This window comes from Camellia sinensis, chromosome 8 (genome assembly GCF_055761805.1).
Source record: "Camellia sinensis isolate YWXY chromosome 8, ASM5576180v1, whole genome shotgun sequence".
In the NCBI taxonomy this organism is placed as follows: Eukaryota; Viridiplantae; Streptophyta; class Magnoliopsida; order Ericales; family Theaceae; genus Camellia; species Camellia sinensis.
The window spans coordinates 158855999-158876729 of NC_138968.1; the positions used below are offsets into that span (position 1 = coordinate 158855999).

General features: G+C 41.8%; 2 protein-coding genes across 2 annotated transcripts; one reads left to right on the top strand and one right to left on the bottom strand.

Moving 5' to 3' along the window:
• Positions 1-3594: 3594 nt before the first annotated feature.
• On the top strand, positions 3595-4661 carry LOC145798220 (uncharacterized). The gene is made up of 3 exons (XM_082885716.1): positions 3595-3867; positions 3997-4047; positions 4143-4661. Exons 1-3 carry the CDS (start codon positions 3595-3597, stop codon positions 4659-4661), a joined length of 843 nt encoding a protein of 280 aa, XP_082741842.1.
• Positions 4662-16633: 11972 nt separating this feature from the next.
• ARASP (chloroplastic membrane metalloprotease) lies at positions 16634-18579 on the bottom strand. Its single transcript, XM_028217225.2, has one exon. The coding sequence runs from the start codon at positions 18355-18357 to the stop codon at positions 16999-17001; it is 1359 nt and encodes a 452-aa protein (XP_028073026.2). The 5' UTR covers positions 18358-18579; the 3' UTR covers positions 16634-16998.
• Positions 18580-20731: the final 2152 nt, after the last annotated feature.

Sequence of the window (20731 nt, forward strand, 5' to 3'; positions counted from 1 at the left end):
TCGAATGACAACGGTCCTTAGAAATTAAACCAAAATCAAGGAACAAAGTAGTCCATTCACTCTCCTCAAAATGATTAAGAAGTTAAAATCTAATTTGAAATGGTTCTGGTTTGAAATAAACAATAAATGTGTTTTTAAAAATAAATCATTCATTATATTTTAGACAAATGTCATAAAACAAGATGTTCTAATTATCAGATCAACTAAGTTTTTTTTAGATAATGTGATATATATTAAGAATCTTACAAAATTAACAATTTAAATTATCAAAGTAAAACTCAGTAATAGATTTTACGAGTCCAAACAATATTCTCAAATCTAGGTCATGAATGGAAGGCAAGCCTAACCCATATAAATTTATTAAACTTGTAAGGGTGATTATATTATTTCAAAACCTTTTGATTGGGGGATTTAATAAGGAATTTGAAAAGGGAAATGAAAAAAACAGGTAAAATACGAATAACATATACCTACATTTTATTTAATTTCACACACATTTTTCCTTTCCCTTTCCAAATTCCTCTTTAAATCTCCCAACCAAACAAACTATTTCTTTATGCATGTATTAAATGAGGTGGTTTTGAACCCAACTTAAATAATAATAATAATAATAATAAGAAGAAGAAGAAGAAGAAGAAGCTACCCAGCTCATCTCCAAAGCCACTACATAAAGTTTTAGGTAGCATTTTGATAGAATTTTCTAAATATGATTTGAAAATATAGATATATTTTGAATTTGAGAGTTTTGAAATTATGATTTGAATATGGAAAATTTGTTTGCTGAATGAGTTTTGAAAAAAGTTTTGAATTGAGTGAGTAATTTTTTATGTGATATATGATATATGATGCAAACTTACAACTCATAAACAAACACACAGCTCAAAAATCTATTAAAAGTTCATAAAAAAATTTAAAATTTTTTGAAAATATTGTTTTATTAAAAATATAAATAAAAAATATATCAAAAAAAATTTCTATGTTCCGGTTGACAGGCCAAACGACCGGTTACACCAAATTTCAAATAAATAAATAAATAAATAAAATCCCGCCTAACACAGAGTTTTCGACAGAGTTTCCCTTTGTTATGGAAATATAATTTGAAAGATGTATCCAAACATAATATTAGAATATGAGAGTGAAATTATAGTTTGAAAATCTATCCACACATAGCCTTAATTTTTCTTTTGAATCAACTAACAATCATCCTCCAATTTCACGTTAAAGTAACTTAGACATCTTTTGTATGCAATGCAACAAAAAGGTTTTGTTGAGGAAGTGAGACTTTTAAATAGACTGATAGGCTTTAACATTTGGTGATAATTGAACACCAATTCGACCTGTACCATATGGAATTATCATTAGGAGTAGCTCCAACTTCAAAATCCTGATCTCCTCTAGCAATTTCTAGCAACACATTTCTTTTGGGATTTTTCTTGATGACATTAACAACCGCAGAAACCTAATTAGGCCTGGCTTCTGATAATTGAATCTTATCAACAGCTAGAATTACATCCCCAGGGATCAACTTATGAGGACATATTTTGTGAGTGACAACATGTGGCCAAGGTAGCACCGGAGTGTCAGCCGAGGTGCCACGTGTCTTGATCATATTGCCGAGGCCATCTTGGCTAAGTCGAGGTTATCTACGAAGATACCGAAATCCGAGATGAGCGGATAGGGGACAAAAGTCCTAGAATGGGGGAGGACCTCAATCTGAATAAAGATAAAAACTCTTAAGGAGTTTATCTCTATCTGGCTGGGAGTCTAAGATGAGTATTGAGCCAGAGTCCATTGAAGTTAGGCTTCTACGGGGATCAGGTTAGTGCTGGCTATAAAAATAAGGCACCTTCATGGGTCTAAGGTACATTTTTTATATTCTGGCTAGTGGAGTGAAGCACTATTTGCTATCTTTGAGAGATAACTGAGTACTAACTTGATCGTCAGAGTGCCCTCGGGTGGACGAACCACCGCCGAAGTCTTATCTTTCTGTGACAGGCTGTTCGGGCGTGATATATTCTGCCTGTGCTCTTCTGCTGAGTTCCTGTTTGGCAGTGTGGTCGGAAATCAACACTCATAATTTGGCACCGTCTGTGGGAAACGTAAGGAGAATAGATGGCCAACGACGGGTAGAAAGAAAAGATTGGGGGCGACATCTCTAGTGGGAGTGGTAAAAACACCGATCCTAATGTTGAGAAGGGCAACTGTAATGAAGAACCTCGGGATAAGAATCCTAGAGAAAAGGACGTCGACCAAGATGGAGACGTACTGAAGAAAGCATGTCAATGCGGGTATTAAAATAAAGGTGACCTCTAGGATGGAAAGATAGATGCCTGAGAAGGGACAGCGAGTTGAAAGAAATGGCAAACAAGTTGGCAGACCTACAATCGGTTGTCAACTTCATGATGCAGAACAACGTCATGCAGCCACCGTTTTCATTGGAGGACACGTTCATTCCAGCGACCAAGAACGATGCCCAGAAAAGGGGACAGAAAGCAATCCCTGCAATCCCTCAGCATGACAGGACAAAGGAACATTCGCATCGGCCTTCGTGGGAGGTCGGGTAAGGAGAATCGATGAGAAGAGTGTCTCAGAAAACACATCGTGCCAAGGAAACTTATGTTAAGGAATATCAGCATGTTCAAGGAAATGAGCTTTGTTTTGGCACGATGAATAAATGGAGGTCCAAGAGGACTCACAACGACACCGGGAGCAGCGTACCAAAAAGGCTAAAATTCGTTGACAGCTAAGCTCCTGGACGGACTAAGGAGGATTTGAGGGACTACCTCCAAAGGAAGCGACAAGATGCCGAGGTCACGTCTCCGGTCAAGCCGAGAACGCCGTTCTCAGTTGAATTGGACAAGTTTGAGGCCCCAAAAAGGTTCCACATGCCAAGATTTCAGATATACGACGGTAAGTCCAATCTTAACTTTCACGTCGGCTCATATTTGAACTCAATGGCACTGTATACCGGGAACGAACCATTGCTCTACAAGGTGTTCTTCTCATCCTTTGGGGAAAGCGTATCAGATTGGTTTCATAAGTTGCCGAAATGAACTATAAAAAGTTGGGAAGGCCTGGCCGAGATGTTTGTGGCCAGGTTTGTTGCAAAGAAACTACAGCCATTGAGGGTAGACTCCCTGATGGCTTTGAGAATCGGTGAGGATGAAAGTCTCAGGGCTTATGCCAAAAGGTATTATGAGGTTTTTAACCGAATACCAAGATGTAACCAAGAGTTGGCAGTCGTATTTTTTAAGAACGGCCTGAACGATGACTGCTTGCTTCTAAAGTCACTGGCAAATACGCTACAAAGAAGTATGGAGGGATGCTACCAAAAAGTATGAAGGAACTCATGGCCAAGATCGAGAAATATGCAAGAGCTAAAGAAGACACGGTAGGGACAAATGTGTCAAAACAAGAGAAGACAAATGGCTCGCTGAAGCGAGGCCGAGCTAATACTAGATTAACAGGCAAGAGATAGGACTGAGAGCTGCACAGGCAGTCACTACCATATTCCGGATTCCGATTTATAAAGTTCTGGAAAGAATCAAGAACCAACCATATTATAGAGCGCCATAAAAGGTTCCTGGCGAATTCATGAGAAGAAGCCTGGGAAAGCACTGTGCTTACTACAATGAAGATGAACACCTGACACAGGGTTGTAGATCACTAAAAACACATTTGGAAGATCTGGTAAGACAAGGTCACTTAAGGGACATAGTAGATAAGGCCAGAACAAGGAAAGAGCAAGCAAAGCTGCCCCCGGCACCGGCAGCACCACCTCCACCTCCACCTCCACCAGCACCGCAACCGCAAACGAATGAACCTCGAGTTATCAATGTGATTCACTCAAAGGTCAATGAGAATGAGGTACGTGGGGAGACTAAGAGGGTAAAACACTTACAGCATGTGTATCAGGTCCAGTAAAAGAGGCCTAAGGCAGACGAGTACCAGGGACCAATGTTGTCGTTTACTGAAGCTGACCTAGACATGGTGCAGCATCCACACAACGATGCTCTGGTGATATCCCTTAAGATTGGAGAATGCCAGGTAAGCGCATTCTGATTGATCAAGGCAGCTCTTGTGACATCATATATGTCAGATGTTACAAGGAGCTCAGCCTTCACCAAGATGACCTGGAGTAGTCCAACGGTCCAATGGTCAAGTTCAATGGAACACCGACATGGACCCTGGGAGCAATAAGTTTGGAGGTGCAAGCAGGCACCGAGAATGTAAGAACAGAGTTCATAATAATTGACACCTCCTCCCCTTACAATGTTATCTTGGGGAGGCCATGGTTGTACGCAATGAGGGTTGTTCCCCCTATACTACACCAACAGTTGCGATTCCCAATAGAGCATGGAATTGAAGAGGTCAAAAGGGATCAAGTGCAGGCAAAGAATTGCTCCATAGCAGCAATGAAATCCACCTATAATGTACGAGAAGCAGCAACAGTAAAGATTGAGGACGAGGACATAGAGTTCTTGGATGACGTCGGCAAAGAGTCGGCCGACAAAAACGAGGAAGCCTTAAAAAAAATTCTAGTCCAACAAGGGGATAAAGAGCGTTTCTTCCTCCTCGACTCAGGCTTGGCCGAGAAAGAGAAAATGGAGTTAGAAGCATTCTTGCAAGCAAACATAGAGGTGTTTTCCTGGACGCCATAAGAGATGCCTGGCATTGACCCCAAGGTTACATGCCACAGACTGAACGTAGACAGGTCGGTTAAACCCATCATTCAGAGAGCGAGGAGGCCAAAGTTGGTTCATGTGGAGGCAGTAGAGGAGGAAGTGGATAAATTGTTAGAGGCCAGAGCCATCCGAGAGGTAAACTACCCTGCTTGGCTGTCCAACACTGTGGTTGTAAAAAAGAAAAATGGGAATTGAAGGGTCTGCGTGGACTTTATTAGCCTGAATAAGACTTGTCCCGAAGACAGTTTCCCACACCCCAAGATCGATCAATTAGTGGATGCCACTTTAGGGCATGGAATGATAAGCTTCCTGGACGCTTACAGGGGGTACCATTAGATAGCAATGTACCCCCTGATGAAGAGAAGACTGCATTTATTACCCCAAAAGGGCTGTAGTGCTACAGAGTGATGTCTTTCAAGTTGAAAAATGCAGGAGCAACATACCAGAGATTAGTGACCAAGATGTTTAGACATTTGATTGGCAAAACAGTGGAAGTATACATTGATGACATGGTCGTGAAGACCAAAAAACCTGAGAATCACCTGGTCGACTTGAAAGCAGTGTTCGATATTCTTATAACATATCAGCTCCGACTCAATGCTTCGAAATGCGCATTTGGAGTTGGGTTTGGTAAGTTCTTGGGATACTTGGTTACTAGAAGGGGCATTGAGGTAAGCCCAGATCAAATCAAGGCCATCATTGACTTGAAGAGCCCTACATCGGCAAAACAAGTACAGATGCTGACAGGAATGGTCGTAGCCCTGAATAGGTTTATAAGCAGAAGTTCAGATAAGTGTAAACCATTTTTCAATCTGTTGAAAAACGCTATGGATTTCTTGTGGACAGAAGAATGTGAAGTCGCCTTGGCCAACTTGAAAAAATACCTGACCACAGCTCCAGTTCTTTTGAATTCAATACCTAGAGAGGAACTGTTCTTATACTTAGCGATTTTAGAGCATGCAGTGAGCGCAGTGGTAATTAGAGAAGAGAATGGAGAACAAATGGCAGTATACTATATGAGTAAAACCCTTGCAGGCGCAGAGACCAGGTATTTACCCTTAGAGAAATTGACATTGGCCTTAATGATGGCCTCCAAGAAGTTAAACTATTATTTCCAAGTCCACAAAATTGTAGTATTAACTGAGTACCCCTTGAAGTCCCTACTACAACAAAGGGATTTGACAGACAGGGTAACTAGATGGGCAGTAGTACTGGGCTAGTATGACTTGGAATTTAGGCCTAAAATAGTAATTAAGAGCCAAGTTTTGGCCAAATTTGTGGCCGAGTTCACACCCGGAGCCATCCCACGTTGGGCTCCGATGAGCCTCAATTTAGGGTGTCCAGGGAAACAAGAAGAGACCCAGGTGGGAATGAAAAACCCAACAACAGTGCAAAAGAAAGAAGAAAAACTCAAGCCCTACGACATTTACATCGGCGACTCTTTCCGCCTGTTTGTTGATGGGAGTTCAAACCGTCAAGGAACGGAGGCAAGAGTAGTGCTAGTATCGCCAAATGGGCGGATGTTGGAACAATCTATTCGATTGTGGTTTAAGGCTTCAAACAATGAAGCAGAATATGAAGCACTAATCGCAGTATTGAAGTTGATAACAGCAATGGAAGCTGACGAGGTGGTAGTCTTCTGTGACTCCCAGCTTATTGTGAATCAGGCAACAGGTGAGTATGCAGCCCTAGATAAAAGAATGATAGCTTATGTAAAAGAAGTTTTCAGACTGTTAGCCTTGTTTCAAGATTGTCGACTACAACAGGTTAGCCGAGATGACAATAGACATGCCGACGCCTTGGCTAACCTGGCTAGTGCAATGAAATCAGGGGAGGCAAAGACAATAATGGTTGATTATTTATCAGGCCCAAGTGTGGAACCACTAATCACAGAATACGAAGTAATGTGTGTGGAGATGGGGCCAAGTTAAATGGATGCAATAGTAATGTTCCTTAGAGATAAGAAACTTCCAGATAATCGCAAAGAAGCACACAAGACCAGACTAAAGTCGGCTAGGTTTAGCCTAACAGCAGAATCTGTACAGAAGGTCTTTTATCAGTCCCCTTTTGAGATGTGTGCATCCCTCCCAAGTTGAAGACTTCTTGTAAGAAATACATGAAGGAGTATGTGGCAGCCATGCTGGGGGCAAATCACTTGCTCATAGGGCCATTACTCAGGGATATTGGTGGCCCTACATACAGAAAGATGTTGAAGCCTAAGTCAAGAAGTGTGAGAAGTGTCAAAGGTTAGCACCTTTGATACATCAACCAGCAGCATATTTGAACTCAGTATCTAGCCTTTGGCCATTTGTTCAATGGGGCATGGATCTTGTTGGACAACTACCCCAAGCAATTGGGCAAAAGAAGTTTCTGCTAGTAGCAACTGATTATTTCACAAAGTGGGTAGATACTAAACCCCTTGCGAAGATTCGGGATGTTGATGTAAAGAACTTCATATGGAAAAACATCATCACCAGGTTTGGGAACCCAAGGGCAATAACAGCAGACAATAGTACACAGTTTGACAGTAAGCTAATCAAGAACTTCTGTGCAAAGTACAAAATCAAGAACTACTACTTTACTCTGAGTTTCCCTAAAAGCAATAGCCAGGCAGAAGCATCCAATAAGACTATCTTGGATGGAATCAAAAAGAGGCTAGAGGCAGCAAAAGGAAAATGGGTAGAAGAATTACCCAATGTACTTTGGGCATATTGGACTACGCCAAGAAGATCAATTAGGGAATCCCCATTTGCCATGGCTTATGGCACAGAAATAGTTATCCTACTAGAAGTCGGCACCCCAGGGATCAGAACCTAGGGAGTAAAGAATGGGACTAACGAGGCATTCCTGGTCCGAGATCTGGACCTACTAGAAGAAAGAAGTGAGAGAACAACAATTCGACTAGGGGCATACCAACAACAGCTTACTAGAGCTTACAATAAGAAGGTCAACCCAAGAGAGTTTCAAGTTGGGGACCTCGTCCTAAGAAAGGTCGTCGGCAACAAAAAGGATCCCAGAGAAGAGAAACTTGGCCCAAATTGGGAGGGGCCTTGTAGAATTATGTCAGTCTCCAGCAATGGAGCATATTGGCTTGAGGGCAGTGATGGCAAAAAGTTGCAAGACCTCGAAACACTTGCAACTTGAAGTTTTTTTATCATTAGATTTTTAGTTTTTGAAATTTATGTCATCAACCGAAATAATAATAAAATTTTAGTTCGATCTTTATATCTGAAATTTGTGTGATAAGACTGACCAGTCCTTTGACGATGTTTCTGATTGAAACATGACGAATAACTTAAACTTATTATATGGCAAAGTTGAATTATATTTGCATATAATAGAGTTGAACTAAGTTGGCAATGTTTCTGATTGAAACATGATGAATAACTTAGACTTATTATATGGCAGACTTGAATTATACTTGCATATAATAGAGTTGAACTAAGTTGACGATATTTCTGATTGAAACATGACGAACAACTTAGACTTATTATATAGCAGAGTTGAATTATACTTGCATATAATAGAGTTGAACTAAGTTAAATTGAAACTAGGCTTTAAACTTAGAATGGAACTAAGTGCATTTCAATTAGATTAACAGAGAAACCAGGGTTGAGGGCCTCGGCTAGTCTTTGTTTGAATCTAACTTCGGCAAAAGATTATACATGCTTAATGTGAAAATAAGTGAAACTTAGGTTCACATTAGGAGACAAAGAGCTGGAGAATGATGAGTAAAGGTTTAAAGTGCTGGGGACTTATTGAAATTTTATATAAAAATTTACAAGCTAGAATTGGCTTAACACTTGTTGAAATTTCAGGAAAATTTACACCCTGAAGATTAGCTGAGGTAATATCAAAAGAAATATCCGAGATACATATTGGTCGAGATGGCCAACCAGGTTGTCAAGCTTGGAAATGGTGAAGTCTTGAAAGAAGAGAGCATGTGAAAGTAAAGAAACAATACTGGATAACACTTGTAAAAATATTTTTGCATTTTTAAAGTGTTACCCAAGGTATACAAATGGTCGGTCGAGAAAAACATTCAAAGTTATATCCGAGGTATCACATCCCGAAGTTATTATACAGTCAAGGTGTACTTTGATGAAGTGCAAAAATATTCTAAGTATGGAAGCATGAAAGGCATGAAAGAAAGCAGTAAAACATTCAAGCATACAACACTTGAAAGAAAAAATCAGCCTTGTATTCAAAAGGGAAACTTGTCCATGGGCAAAAAGGCACGTCGGCCTACAGAAAAATTACTTGTTCAAATTACAAAATGGGACACATCGGCTAAAATTCAGGCTAACATTGTTCAAACAAAAAGAAGGAAAAGAACAAAGACAAATAAGAAATATCCTAAGTGTTAGAAGTGGTTTGGGATTGCTCAACTTCGGCTGATGGAGTATTGTTGGCCTCGATTGGCAGTATTGCATTTTTCTCTGCTGCTATTTCGGCATCTATTTCGAGTAATGTCTGATCCAGACTCCTTTTGGCGCACTGGACCTCGGCCTCAGAGGTGATTGGTTTGGGAGAGACGCCCTTGGAAACCAAGTCATCCTTCTCATCTTGAGTAAAGTCTATTTGCTCGTTGAGGGTCAGAGACTTGGGATCAGTGGCAGCTTCTTGCTCCACTTCATCAGCTTCGTCATCCTTGGCATCGTCTTCGTCGGCTTCATCGCCAGAGTCCTTGGGCTCTTGAAGGAAAGGCACTTAAAGCTGATTGATGTCTCGAAGGTCGGAGTCCGTTGAAACAAGTAATTTGTTGAGCGTCGCCATCCAACCAAGGTAATAACCTCGATTGCAAGCCAGGTTGACTTGTTGTTTGTACTAGTCATGGACGGCGACCATCCCTTCTTCATAGGCCTTCTCATCGGCTACCTTCACCTCGGCCTCCTTTGAGTCTAGGGCCTCTTGAAGCTTAGCCTCTAAATCAGCAACCTTGGCCTTAGCAGCCTCAAGATAGGCTCTGGCAGCCTCGGCTTCAGCATCGACCACTTTAGTTTTTTCCTCGGCCAAGTCCTTAGCAGCTTTGGAAGCCTTGGCCTAATCCAGCAGAGCTCGGTTGTTGGCTTCGACACGGTTGAGTGAGAAAAGGAGTTTGACAACTTCCTTAGTCTTCTGTGCCAACTTCTTCCTTGTCATCTCGGTCTTGACCGCATATGAATGAGCATGCTGGATGGCCTGCAAGAAGAAAAATAGATTAGTGAAACTTGACTAAGTATAGGAAGATTACAAAAGAGTAAGAAAGAGACTTACCAAGACTGAGTGCCACATCATAAGGGCGAAGTTTTCGTATTCATACAACTCAGCCATGCGGTTCATGTCTTCTGACAGAAGAACAGTCGCCGACAGGGCTGCGCTGATTTCAAGGTTCATTGCACTGTCGCCGACTGTCAGGGGCCTGTTATCCACCATGACCTCGGGAGCCCAAGTCATGTTGCTAGGGAAACTACGGCTACCCTCAGGCTGCTCAAATCTCACCTTTTGGGTGGTTGGGGTTCAGATGCTTCGACCTCGGCTGGCTTTTTCTCGGCGGCCGATTGACTCTTCTCAACCTCAGCCAATTTCGAAATTGGCACAGTGTCCTTAGAATCAATCTGAGTCACTGTGGCCTTGGCCTTAGCCTTCGTTAGCCTTTTCGGATTTGGTTTTGATTAGGATGGAGATAGCGAGGATTGCACCGTCACCACCCCTGGAATGTTGGCTAAAAAGTCTTCAACAATAGCCGGTTTGCGGCCCATTTCGTCGGCAGTGGAAGCGACCGTTACTTTTGTACGGAAATGGATTGCTAGAAGTGTGGTAGGTGGACTTGCAGGATCGTAAGCTGACGCCTCAGAACCTTGACATTTACGGCTACGAGTTCTACCTGCTAGTATGTTTGGCAGAGCTCGACGTCGGCGTTGGCGCTGATATGGAGAAATCAATTGAGGAGCAGAGGTGGATGGCTGCTCCACAAGACCAGAGGTAGATCCTTGATCTGGCCTTGATGATGATTCAGCTTGTGGAGTTGTAGTAGAAGAACGGGTCTTGCTCTTCTTGGGGACGTCGGGCAGTGCAGACTTGTAAGTCGAAATACAATTGAGCAGCAGGGAGGCTTTGCGCTGGTCAACTGGCAAGCCCAGCAGCCTCTTAAGGTCTTTACTAGGGAATAAGGTTTTGCGGAAATCTTTTGATGGCTGGGGGAGAGCTGCAAGTATAAAATTCAGACATTAACATAGATAAAGGGAATAAAATGATGAGTCTTAAGTAGAAAAGTTGACACTTAGTTTTTACTCTCATCCTCTTTAAATACCGATCAGCGCAGAGGATAGAGATGAAGGTCGTCGTTAGGTGCAAATTCCCAGTTGCCAGAAACGATGAAGTAATCATCTCCAGCACATTTGTTGGAGTCTGGGAGGTCGGCTATGAGTTTGTAGGTTGTGGATCTCGGCTTCAGGTAATAGATATAACCTTTTTCAGATTTTAGGCCACACATGGTATAACAATATTGGATATCGACTAGTGTTATCCTAGCATTTTTTTGGCTAGCTAGAGCAATTATACCATTAATGACCCTATATGAGTTGATGGCTATAGGGTTGAGCTTATAGTAGTGGAGGACCTCCCTAAAGAGAGTGTCTAAGGGAAACCGAAGTCCACATCTATAAAGGCTACTACTGGGAAAAGAATGGAATCCCCATCAGGCATAATGGAGTCCTCCTCCCCAGCCAACCTGAGGTGGACATCGACTGGGATGGAGAACTCTCAATGGAAGTATCCAATTTTTTCTAGGGTATCTACCCTTCACCTGAATATACCCATGATGTCGGCTAAAGGAAGAAGGTACAAGATTTCAAAGGAGAGTGGTTAATATGGGTTTGAAGGACCTCGGCTAAACCCTAAACAGGAGCTGGGGCAAGGGTTTTTCAAGATCTAGGGGAGTTTGTTTCAATTTTCCTAAGTATGTGATTTTTCTATCAAAACCCAAGCCTAAATCTATATGGAAACACGAATCAATGACAAGAATCTAGAAATAAGCAAGAAAAACAAAAAGACGAACATGATTTAGAACCAAAAAGGATTCAAAGACAAAAACAACAATCAAGACTCAGACCAAATAGAAGTTCAGCAAGAACAGTGAAAAAAACATTCAAGAAACACAGTGACAGAGCTTCATTAAAGAACAAGAAACTGACTCATGATATTCAAAAATGTGAGAACAACACAGAAAAAAAGAGTGCAACTATGCAGTGGTAGCATGTGCAATATAAAGATGGCACAAAAGTAAAGCAGCTTAAAACATAAGAACTGATTTACAAATGATTAAATATGGCAATCGAAATGAGGAATTTAAGCAGCAAGATGCGAACAAACAGATTCATAAAAGTATTACGCATACAAATAGTGAAAAGTTGAACTAAAAGAGAGAAGGGATTAGAAATTTACCAGATGAGGCCGAGAGCGGGAATGTGGAGTCAAAGAACTTAAACGAAATAGGGCAGTCAAAAGCTCGCCAGAGGAGGCGATTGAAGCGGTTACAGAAAGCTCAAAGAAATAGCAATGGAGGTTAGGGATTTGTTAGAGAAAGAAAAACTTGAACGTAGAGGGAAAACAAGAATGTAAAGTGAAGAGACGGAGAGAGAGGGAGATGTTTTGCTAAAACACGAAAAGGTGGCAAAGCATAAATGATATGCCTTGGACGACGTGCCTATCAGGCAGCGTGCGCAGAAGTGACCCGACCTAATGGCACGTGTCAGGTACGAATCAATGAGAAAAGGACGTGTGGATAAAGCGGTTGAGAAAACCGTACGTGACAGCTCATGCGCAGATGGAACTCTTGGAATTCTTGAATTTTCATCAGGAGTAACTCCAACTTCAAAATCCTGATCTCCTCTAGCAATTTTGAGCAACACATTTCTTTTGGGATTTTTCTTAATGACATCAACAACCTCTTATCAACAACTAGAATTATATCTCCAGGGAGCAACCCATCTCGGGAAGCAGCCGAAAAGGATTGAACCTCGGGCACAAACACCCCAGTGTCACGCCCCGAGAATTTCTGTGACACGAGGAGCAGCATTTGAAGTGGCCAAATGCGCTGGAAGGTTCCGGAAGGAGCGAGAACGGGCTAGAGTATGCTGGAAGACTCTAGAACGTGGTGGAAGGGTCTGGAGTGGCCTAGAAAATTGCGGAATGTGGAAGAACCTTGAAGTGTCCAGAGGAGTCTGGATGGGTCTGGAACATCCTAGAATATCCTGGAGAAGCCTACCATGTACTACACTAGTGTAGAGAGCTCTAGAATGTAGTAGGAAGGGTAGTTGTCCTAGATAGTTCTATGGAGTGTTCTAGATGAGAGTTTGTAGCCCTTGGATCAAAATGATCCTAGCCGTCCATTGAGGTGGGGATGGCTATATAAGGGTGAGGGGTATCATTTGCTAGGCTCCTAGAGACCTGGAGATCCAAGAGAGCTCTAAGAGTGAAGCACTTGTGAGTGTGAGTGTGGGAGCCTTGTAAAGCTTTGTACACGACTATACTTGTAAAGTTAACTTGTATAATGAAGGCATTTTTCCACCTAAACTTTGTGTGTGTTAGTGTGGTTGAGTGGGTAAGGTTGACTTAGGTGCAACCAAGAGGGTTGAAAAGCATCTAAGGCCGCACGGTTGGCTTGCGAAGTCTAAGGCCGTGACAGTTGGTATCAGAGCAAGGTTACGTGAGAAAGTAACCAAGGAAGGTGTATATGGCTATGTCTGGCGACGAAAGGAACGTCCCCAGGGTGAGGAAGCTCTCAACGAAGGACTCGATGACGGCATTGGAGGCACAACTCAAGGGGATGATGGAGAGTGTAGAAAAGCGGTTCACTAGACTTGAGGAAGTGCTAGTTGGCCCTGGTAGGCCCACATCTCATATCAGTGACTTTTTCTCCTATTTTGCTAGTTTGGTTGCTAAGGTGGAAAAGCTGGATGAGAAGGTGGACTCCTTCGAGGAAAGGGTGAATTCGTCTCGCTTCAAGGTAGCTAGAGACAGTCCAACCCAGCAGAAAGCCCTGGAAGCAAGAGTAGCTAGCTTGGAGTTAGAGTTGGAGTTGTGCAAGAAGGCCATCATCGCTGGCAATGGAGGGAATTTGGCTCCAGCCAGGAGGAAGGTTCGTGCGCCAGAACCTAAGAGCTATGATGGTGCGAGGGGTGCCCGAGAGAGCCATGCCAAAGGTGGGAGGCAGTTTCCTCAGGCCACCGAGGATGAGCATAGTGATGGCGAGGCCCAGAAGAGACGGGAATGCCGAGGGAAGGGGCAATGCACCGGATCTTCGAGGAAGAGAGGGCAGCTTGAGTGTTTCTTGTGCAACGGACCGCACATGGTGAGAAACTGCCCGAAGAAGAAGAAACAACTGAGTGCCATGGAGAAGAAGGGAAAGAAGGAGGCGAGGGACTCCGAGAGTGAAGAACCTTCAGAGAAGGAGGCACAATTGGGGAGCATCCAACTTCTTGGGTCGATATCCCAGAAGAGTGGGGAGATACCAGAGTCAAGGAACATCCAAAAGAAGGATGAGCGGTGTGCGGAGGTGAAAGCTAAGGGAAAAACTTCACATGCGTAGGAGAAGAGAGGTGCCACTCTAAGATTTGAGTGCACTGACGAGGCTGGGCTTGAAGAGAAAAGGGCGGCTCGAGTGTTTCATGTGCAACGGACCGCACATGGTGAGGGACTGCCCGAAGAGGAAGGCACTTGCATGGATGCAGCAGAGTGGGCTGCATGGCAAGGACAACGAGAAAGTACTTGCAGGGATGCAGTAGAGTGGGCCACACGGCAAGGGCAAAGAGGAGGCAAGCACCAGCAGCAGCGGACACAGATCATATCGAGACGTGGTGGCTCGATATGCTTCTGCGTGACGAGGGCGTCATGGAATCGAGTGGGGGAGAGTGTCACACCCCGAGAATTTCTGTGACACGAGGAGCAGCATTTGAAGTGGCCAAATGCACTGGAAGGTTCCGGAAGGAGCGAGAACGGGCTAGAGTATGCTGGAAGACTCTAGAACGTGGTGGAAGGGTCTGGGGTGGCCTGGAAGATTCTGGAATGTGGAAGAACCTTAGAGTGTCCAGAGGAGTCTGGATGGGTCTAAAACATCCTAGAATATCCTAGAGATGCCTACCATGTACTACACTAGTGTAGAGAGCTCTAGAATGTAGTAGGAAGGGTAGTTATCCTAGATAGTTCTATGGAGTGTTCTAGATGAGAGTTTGTAGCCCTTGGATCAAAATGATCCTAGCCGTCCATTGAGGTGGGGATGGCTATATAAGGGTGAGGGGTCTCATTTGCTAGGCACCTAGAGACCTGGAGATCCAAGAGAGTTCTAAGAGTGAAGCACTTGTGAGTGTGAGTGTGGGAGCCTTGTAAAGCTTTGTACACGACTATACTTGTAAAGTTAACTTGTATAGTGAAGGCATTCTTCCACCTAAACTTTGTGTGTGTTAGTGTGGTTGAGTGGGTAATGCTGACTTAGGTGCAACCAAGAGGGTTGAAAAGCATCTAAGACCGCACGATTGGCTTGCGAAGGCTAAGGCCATGACACCAGGAAAGGCCTCTTGCACTGGCAATCCAACAAACAATACATGTGCAAAGATTATCACATAAGCAAATACTATATTGGCAATGACACCAGCTGAAACAACAAGAACCCTATCAATGTTTGGCCTACTCTTAAGGAAATTTTCATCATCTGCTGGAATATCACCATCAGGATCATTGTCATGAAATCCCACAAAACCACCAAGAGGAAAAGCTCTAATTGAGTACGCTACATTGTTTGAATTGAATTTAGCTAAAACTGCACCAAACCCAATGGCAAGCTTTTACCAACAATTCCCAATTCAATGATTATGAATGAGCGAGACACAATAGACAAACTCAAGGGGTGTAGCAACATGGTAACGTTTTGAGGACCAACCTTCTGGAAGGCTTGGGTGAACCGTATCTAATAGGCCTCCACTCCTTAGGGCCTAAGACGCAATAGACAAACTAAATATTATAGAAATATAATTTTTTGAGTAGTGCTATTTATATCTAACAAATAAATTATTTTTTAAATTTAATGATGTTATAATCTAATACAATAGCTAGTACTTTTTTCTTTCGTTTCATTTTATTAACTATCGTTATCGTTGCCCATTAAGCACCTTGCACCTTGATAAAGCACGCTGGGAATGGAAGCAACTCAAACTCGATCTTCCAGACAAACTGTAAGAATTCAAAATGGAGATAAAAAGAGGACCCAATGAACTGGAGTTGATCAAGTATTTACTCAGGGTTACACAATGTGACCATGTTTTATTCCTCTGTGGATTCAGGGAGCCCATTGGAGTTTCAAAATAAGCTACAGCAATTTTCTCTACCAGCCGAGATGAAAAAGTTACAAGAACACAATGCAAATGTTTCCCCAGCCCTGTCATTGAAAATTTCATTTATTTTCTTTTTCATTTAATGTTTCATTCCTATTATGTTTCTTTTATTATAGAGCTTTCTGTTTTGGATCCTATTCGTTACATGAATGAAATGAAATTATCTATTTCATGCCATGTGAAACAACCACATTAGCATATCTTGATTTCAATTTAAAAAATACAGTATGGCAAAGCACTGTCATATAGCAAACACGTTATGACAATTTTATGTCTCCAACTTGTTTGCTCCAGAGCATGAAAAAACTTACCGCAATATCCTTTAAAACAGGAAAACACAACAGAGGTTTTAATGAGAGATCTTGAAAATATTTAAAAAAGAAACAAAATTCCAATGCAATTTACTTTTACTGTAGGCTAATTTACACTTCTAATTTACATAGTTTGATCAAAATTTTATTTTGATCTCTATTGTTTCAAATTATATAATTTGGTTTTTACACTTCAAATTTAGTACTAATTTGGTCATTCCGTTCAAATTGAATGTCTAAATTAGCAATTTAAGGACACTTGTCAGTATTTATGGAAATTGGAATAGAATCACCAAATTAAAATTGGATTGTTGAGACCAAATTGTTTAAATTGAAACAATGAGTACCAAAGTTTCAGAACTTAGCACTAACTACCAAGAAAAAAAAACAAAGAAAAAACAAGAGAATAAAATGAGGAAGATCCAAGTTAAATGAAACAGGTTCAGACCAAGGGTGAGCCAAACACTAGCACTGCACAACATCATAGAACAGAAGGAGATCATATCAAGCAAGACATGGTGAACTCAATTGTGGTCACTTTGAAGGAACATCACCAGCAACAGTGCCTAATTTGGTAACCGATATGTGGAAATGTGTTTGGCTGTATAAGAACTTCACAGACTTGCCAAGTATTCACAACATATTCTTAATGAAATCAAGGTTAAGAGTATCCCGGATAATAAGGAATGACCCAAGAAATATAACAAGCATGATCCCCGATGACATGATTCGCTGTTCTATTTCTAAAGGAAGCTTTCTCCCTCCTCTGGCAGCCTCTACAAGGATCAAAGCTAAAGTACCCCCATCCAAAGCAGGCAAAGGAAGGAGGTTTATCACTGCAAGGTTCAGATTGAGCACAGCTGCAAATTGGTAAAGCCCATCAATGTTAGACTTTGCAACTTCAGCACCAACAGCTATAATGGCAACAGGACCTGAAACTTTGCTGGCTGATTGTGAAAAATTAAGAAATGTTTGTTTCAAGCTGTCCAAAACATTAGATGACAGACCCCAAAATTCGCGCCCAGAGTAATTCAGTGTTTCTGTCAGATTCTTTGGCCTAACTTTCGAAAACTTAACATTTGGTGATAATTGAACACCAATTCGACCTGTACCATCTGAATTCTCATCTGGAGTAACTCCAACTTCAAAATCCTGATCCCCTCTAGCAATTTTGAGCAACACATTTCTTTTGGGATTTTTCTTAATGACATCAACAACCTCAGAAACCGAATTAGGCCCCGTTTCTGATAATTGAATTTTATCAGCAGCTAGAATTACATCCCCAGGGAGCAACCCATCTCGGGAAGCAGCCGAAAAGGGTCGAACCTCGGGCACAAGCACCCCAGGAAAGGCCTCTTGCACAGGCAATCCAACAAGCAATACATGTGCAAAGATTATCACATAAGCAAATACTATATTGGCAATGACACCAGCTGAAACAACAAGAACCCTATCAATGATTGGTCTATTCTTAAGTAAATTTTCATCATCTACAGGAATATCACTATCAGGATCATTGTCAGGAAATCCCACAAAACCACCAAGAGGAAAAGCTCTAATTGAGTACTCTACATTGTTTGAATTGAATTTAGCTAAAACTGGACCAAACCCAATAGCAAATTTACTCACATGAATGCCTTGAAGATAAGCTGCCAAAAAATGACCACTCTCATGAACAACAATGATAGCTGTCAACACTGAAACTGCCTGTAGAACTGACTGAGCACTCTCAAATCCACCAAAATCAAATCCAGAAAGAGCACTAGTCCTGAAATTTTGCCTTCTCCCAAGTGATTGTTTACCATACAAAAATTGATTCTTGCCAAGAAATTTGAGGTGTGAAGGAGAAACTGAGTCAAATATTGAAGAAGGATGAGATTTGGAGAAGTGGGTCTTGGAATTTAGGGAAAAATCTGAGATGGGTGATTTGGAATTGATCAATCTGATAAGAGAGAAAGAAGATAGGGGGGAGAATGAGAGGTTTATAATCATGGTGTTTTCTTGATTTTTCCTTTCCTTGAGAGGGTATTAAGAGGGGAGGATTTGGGCTAATGAGGGAGGATTGAGGAATAGATGGTGGAGAAGGAGGAGAGAGAGGGAGGGATTGGATAATTCGTAGTTTTGGGTCTGTGGATGGGAAGTGAAGAGAGTTGTCAGTAGTAGTGTTTGTGCTGTTGTGTGTCTGTACTTTGGGTTTGGATGTTTTTTGGAATTTAATTGGACTCCAAAAATGGAAGGCCCAATTTTATATGGATGTCACCAGATGCTCTGGATTTAGCATATTGACTCGTCTGTTAAGTCCACCTTCAATCCTCAAACAAAATTTTATTTAAGTTTGAGTGAAAATTCATTAACCACAGTGGTAGAATTGAGACTCACGAAATAATTTTAAATTTTTTTAATAAATATTTGAATCTCATTTAACTTGAGTAAAACTTAGTCTAGTATAAATTTAAGTTAATGGGTGAAGCAATTTTTTTGAGTATTTTTATTTAAATTTAAATTTGATATAAATTTGAGTAAACATGAGATGTGCCACCTTGTGATTTAGGAGTGAAGTATTTCATTTTAAATGGAGATTTATTTACTTATTTATTGGTCTTTCAACATCTAATAAGAGAAATATGAGAAGGTAACATCCATGATATTATAACAACATGAATATGAGTCATACCATGTGAAACTAGTCTGTTTTTATTTTAGTAAAACATAATACTATAAAAATAAAATATATATATATATAATTATTGTAAGATGATTCGACTTATTAAAGTCCTTTCTAATCAGCAAGTGAGTTGATATGAGTTTATATTATGCTTGATGAGTAGAAATAAATTGTGTATTGAGAAATGAGGAGCTATTTGTTATATATGTTGGAAAAAATGATTTTTGGAGACTTTAATTTAATATTAAAGTGTGGTGACTTTAATTAAATATTAAAGTGGGTCCTAACCATTTTTTGTGTTGGGTCCAAGTGAGCCAAAAACCATTGGGTTTTGAATAAGAAATTGCCAAGAAATTGCTTCATGATGTTAGATTCATGAATAGGATTTTAAAGAGTATTTAAATCTTTTTTCTTAGCTAAAGGGTGTGAGTCCTTTGGGCATCCATACTTTTCATTTTGTGAAAAGGGGCTATGGATGCTTGGTGTTTTAATGACTAGCCTTAAAGGCTGGAGGCTTTTCCTCTCTCCCCTATACATGTATAAATTGAGACCCTTCTGTCAAGTTTCAATATAGAAATTTTTGCTTCCATTTTACAAGTCAGTTTGCTTGATAGTTCCTATTGTGAGAGAGTGCTGCCATTGTTTTGTTCGCCAAGCTAGACAGATAGTGCTTCTGCCGTAGCTGGCTTTGACCGTCGTATCCTGGGAGACAGACGCCGGGTTTCCTCAAGCACTCGACCCGTGAGACGGTGTAGACACCCCATTTTTGACCGACCTTGAGACTCAGACGTCACCAGTTAAGCACTCGGTGATATTGCATATTGTGCTTGCTCAGAAGTTTCAGAGTCTCGGCTGCGAGCCTTGCCTCCGGACTTCCGAACTCTTTCATGCTTTGCCTCGGTTTGCGAACCAGGCTCGGTTTTCTCTGTTTTCTCTTCGCGAAGGGAGTGAGAGGTCTCGTAGATCATCTCTCAGTGGCCGTAGGCTACGTTTTGCGGTCGTAGGCCATTTTTCCCGTTTGGAGCCCGGTTTCCAGTTTTTCGGAGCCGTTGGCCGTGTGCCTCGGTTCGGGACCGCTTAACCACCTCCGTTTGCCCCGGTTTTTGGCATACATCTTATTTGCTCCCCTTTGAGGGACACTGTGGTCCGAGAGACCAACTTCGTGGTCGAACACCACTCCCGGTGCTTAACAATCAATTTTCGGGGCCCCGGACTGCGCGTTTCGGCCCCCCGAACCTTCATTTTGCATCGGTTTGGGCTCATTTTTGGCAGGGACCTCTGTTTCATTATTAGGAAGGTCGTAAAAGGGTGGGAGGCCAGCAATTGTTCTGTCAGCCAACTTTATCCCTTCATCGCCCTCCGTCGCCCGATTTTTCTCACTTGAAAGCCAATGTTGACCACCCTAAGGCCACTTTTTCCAGCTCTAAACCACATGGTTGTGTTGTGCACACATGGGAGGCCACCAATATCATATGGTCGGCCACTAATGTTGATTGACCCTTTTGAACCCCTCCAAAAAGTGGGCTTTTCTCTCTCCTGGTTCACTTTCTCCAGTTTTTGACCACATGGTTGTGTTGTGCACACATGGGAGGCCACCAATATCATATGGTCGGCCACTAATTCTCATTGACCTTTTTGACCCTTGGTCGGCCGGCCATGGGAGGTAGCCGTCCGGCCACCTGCAGCTTGGATAACTGGCCG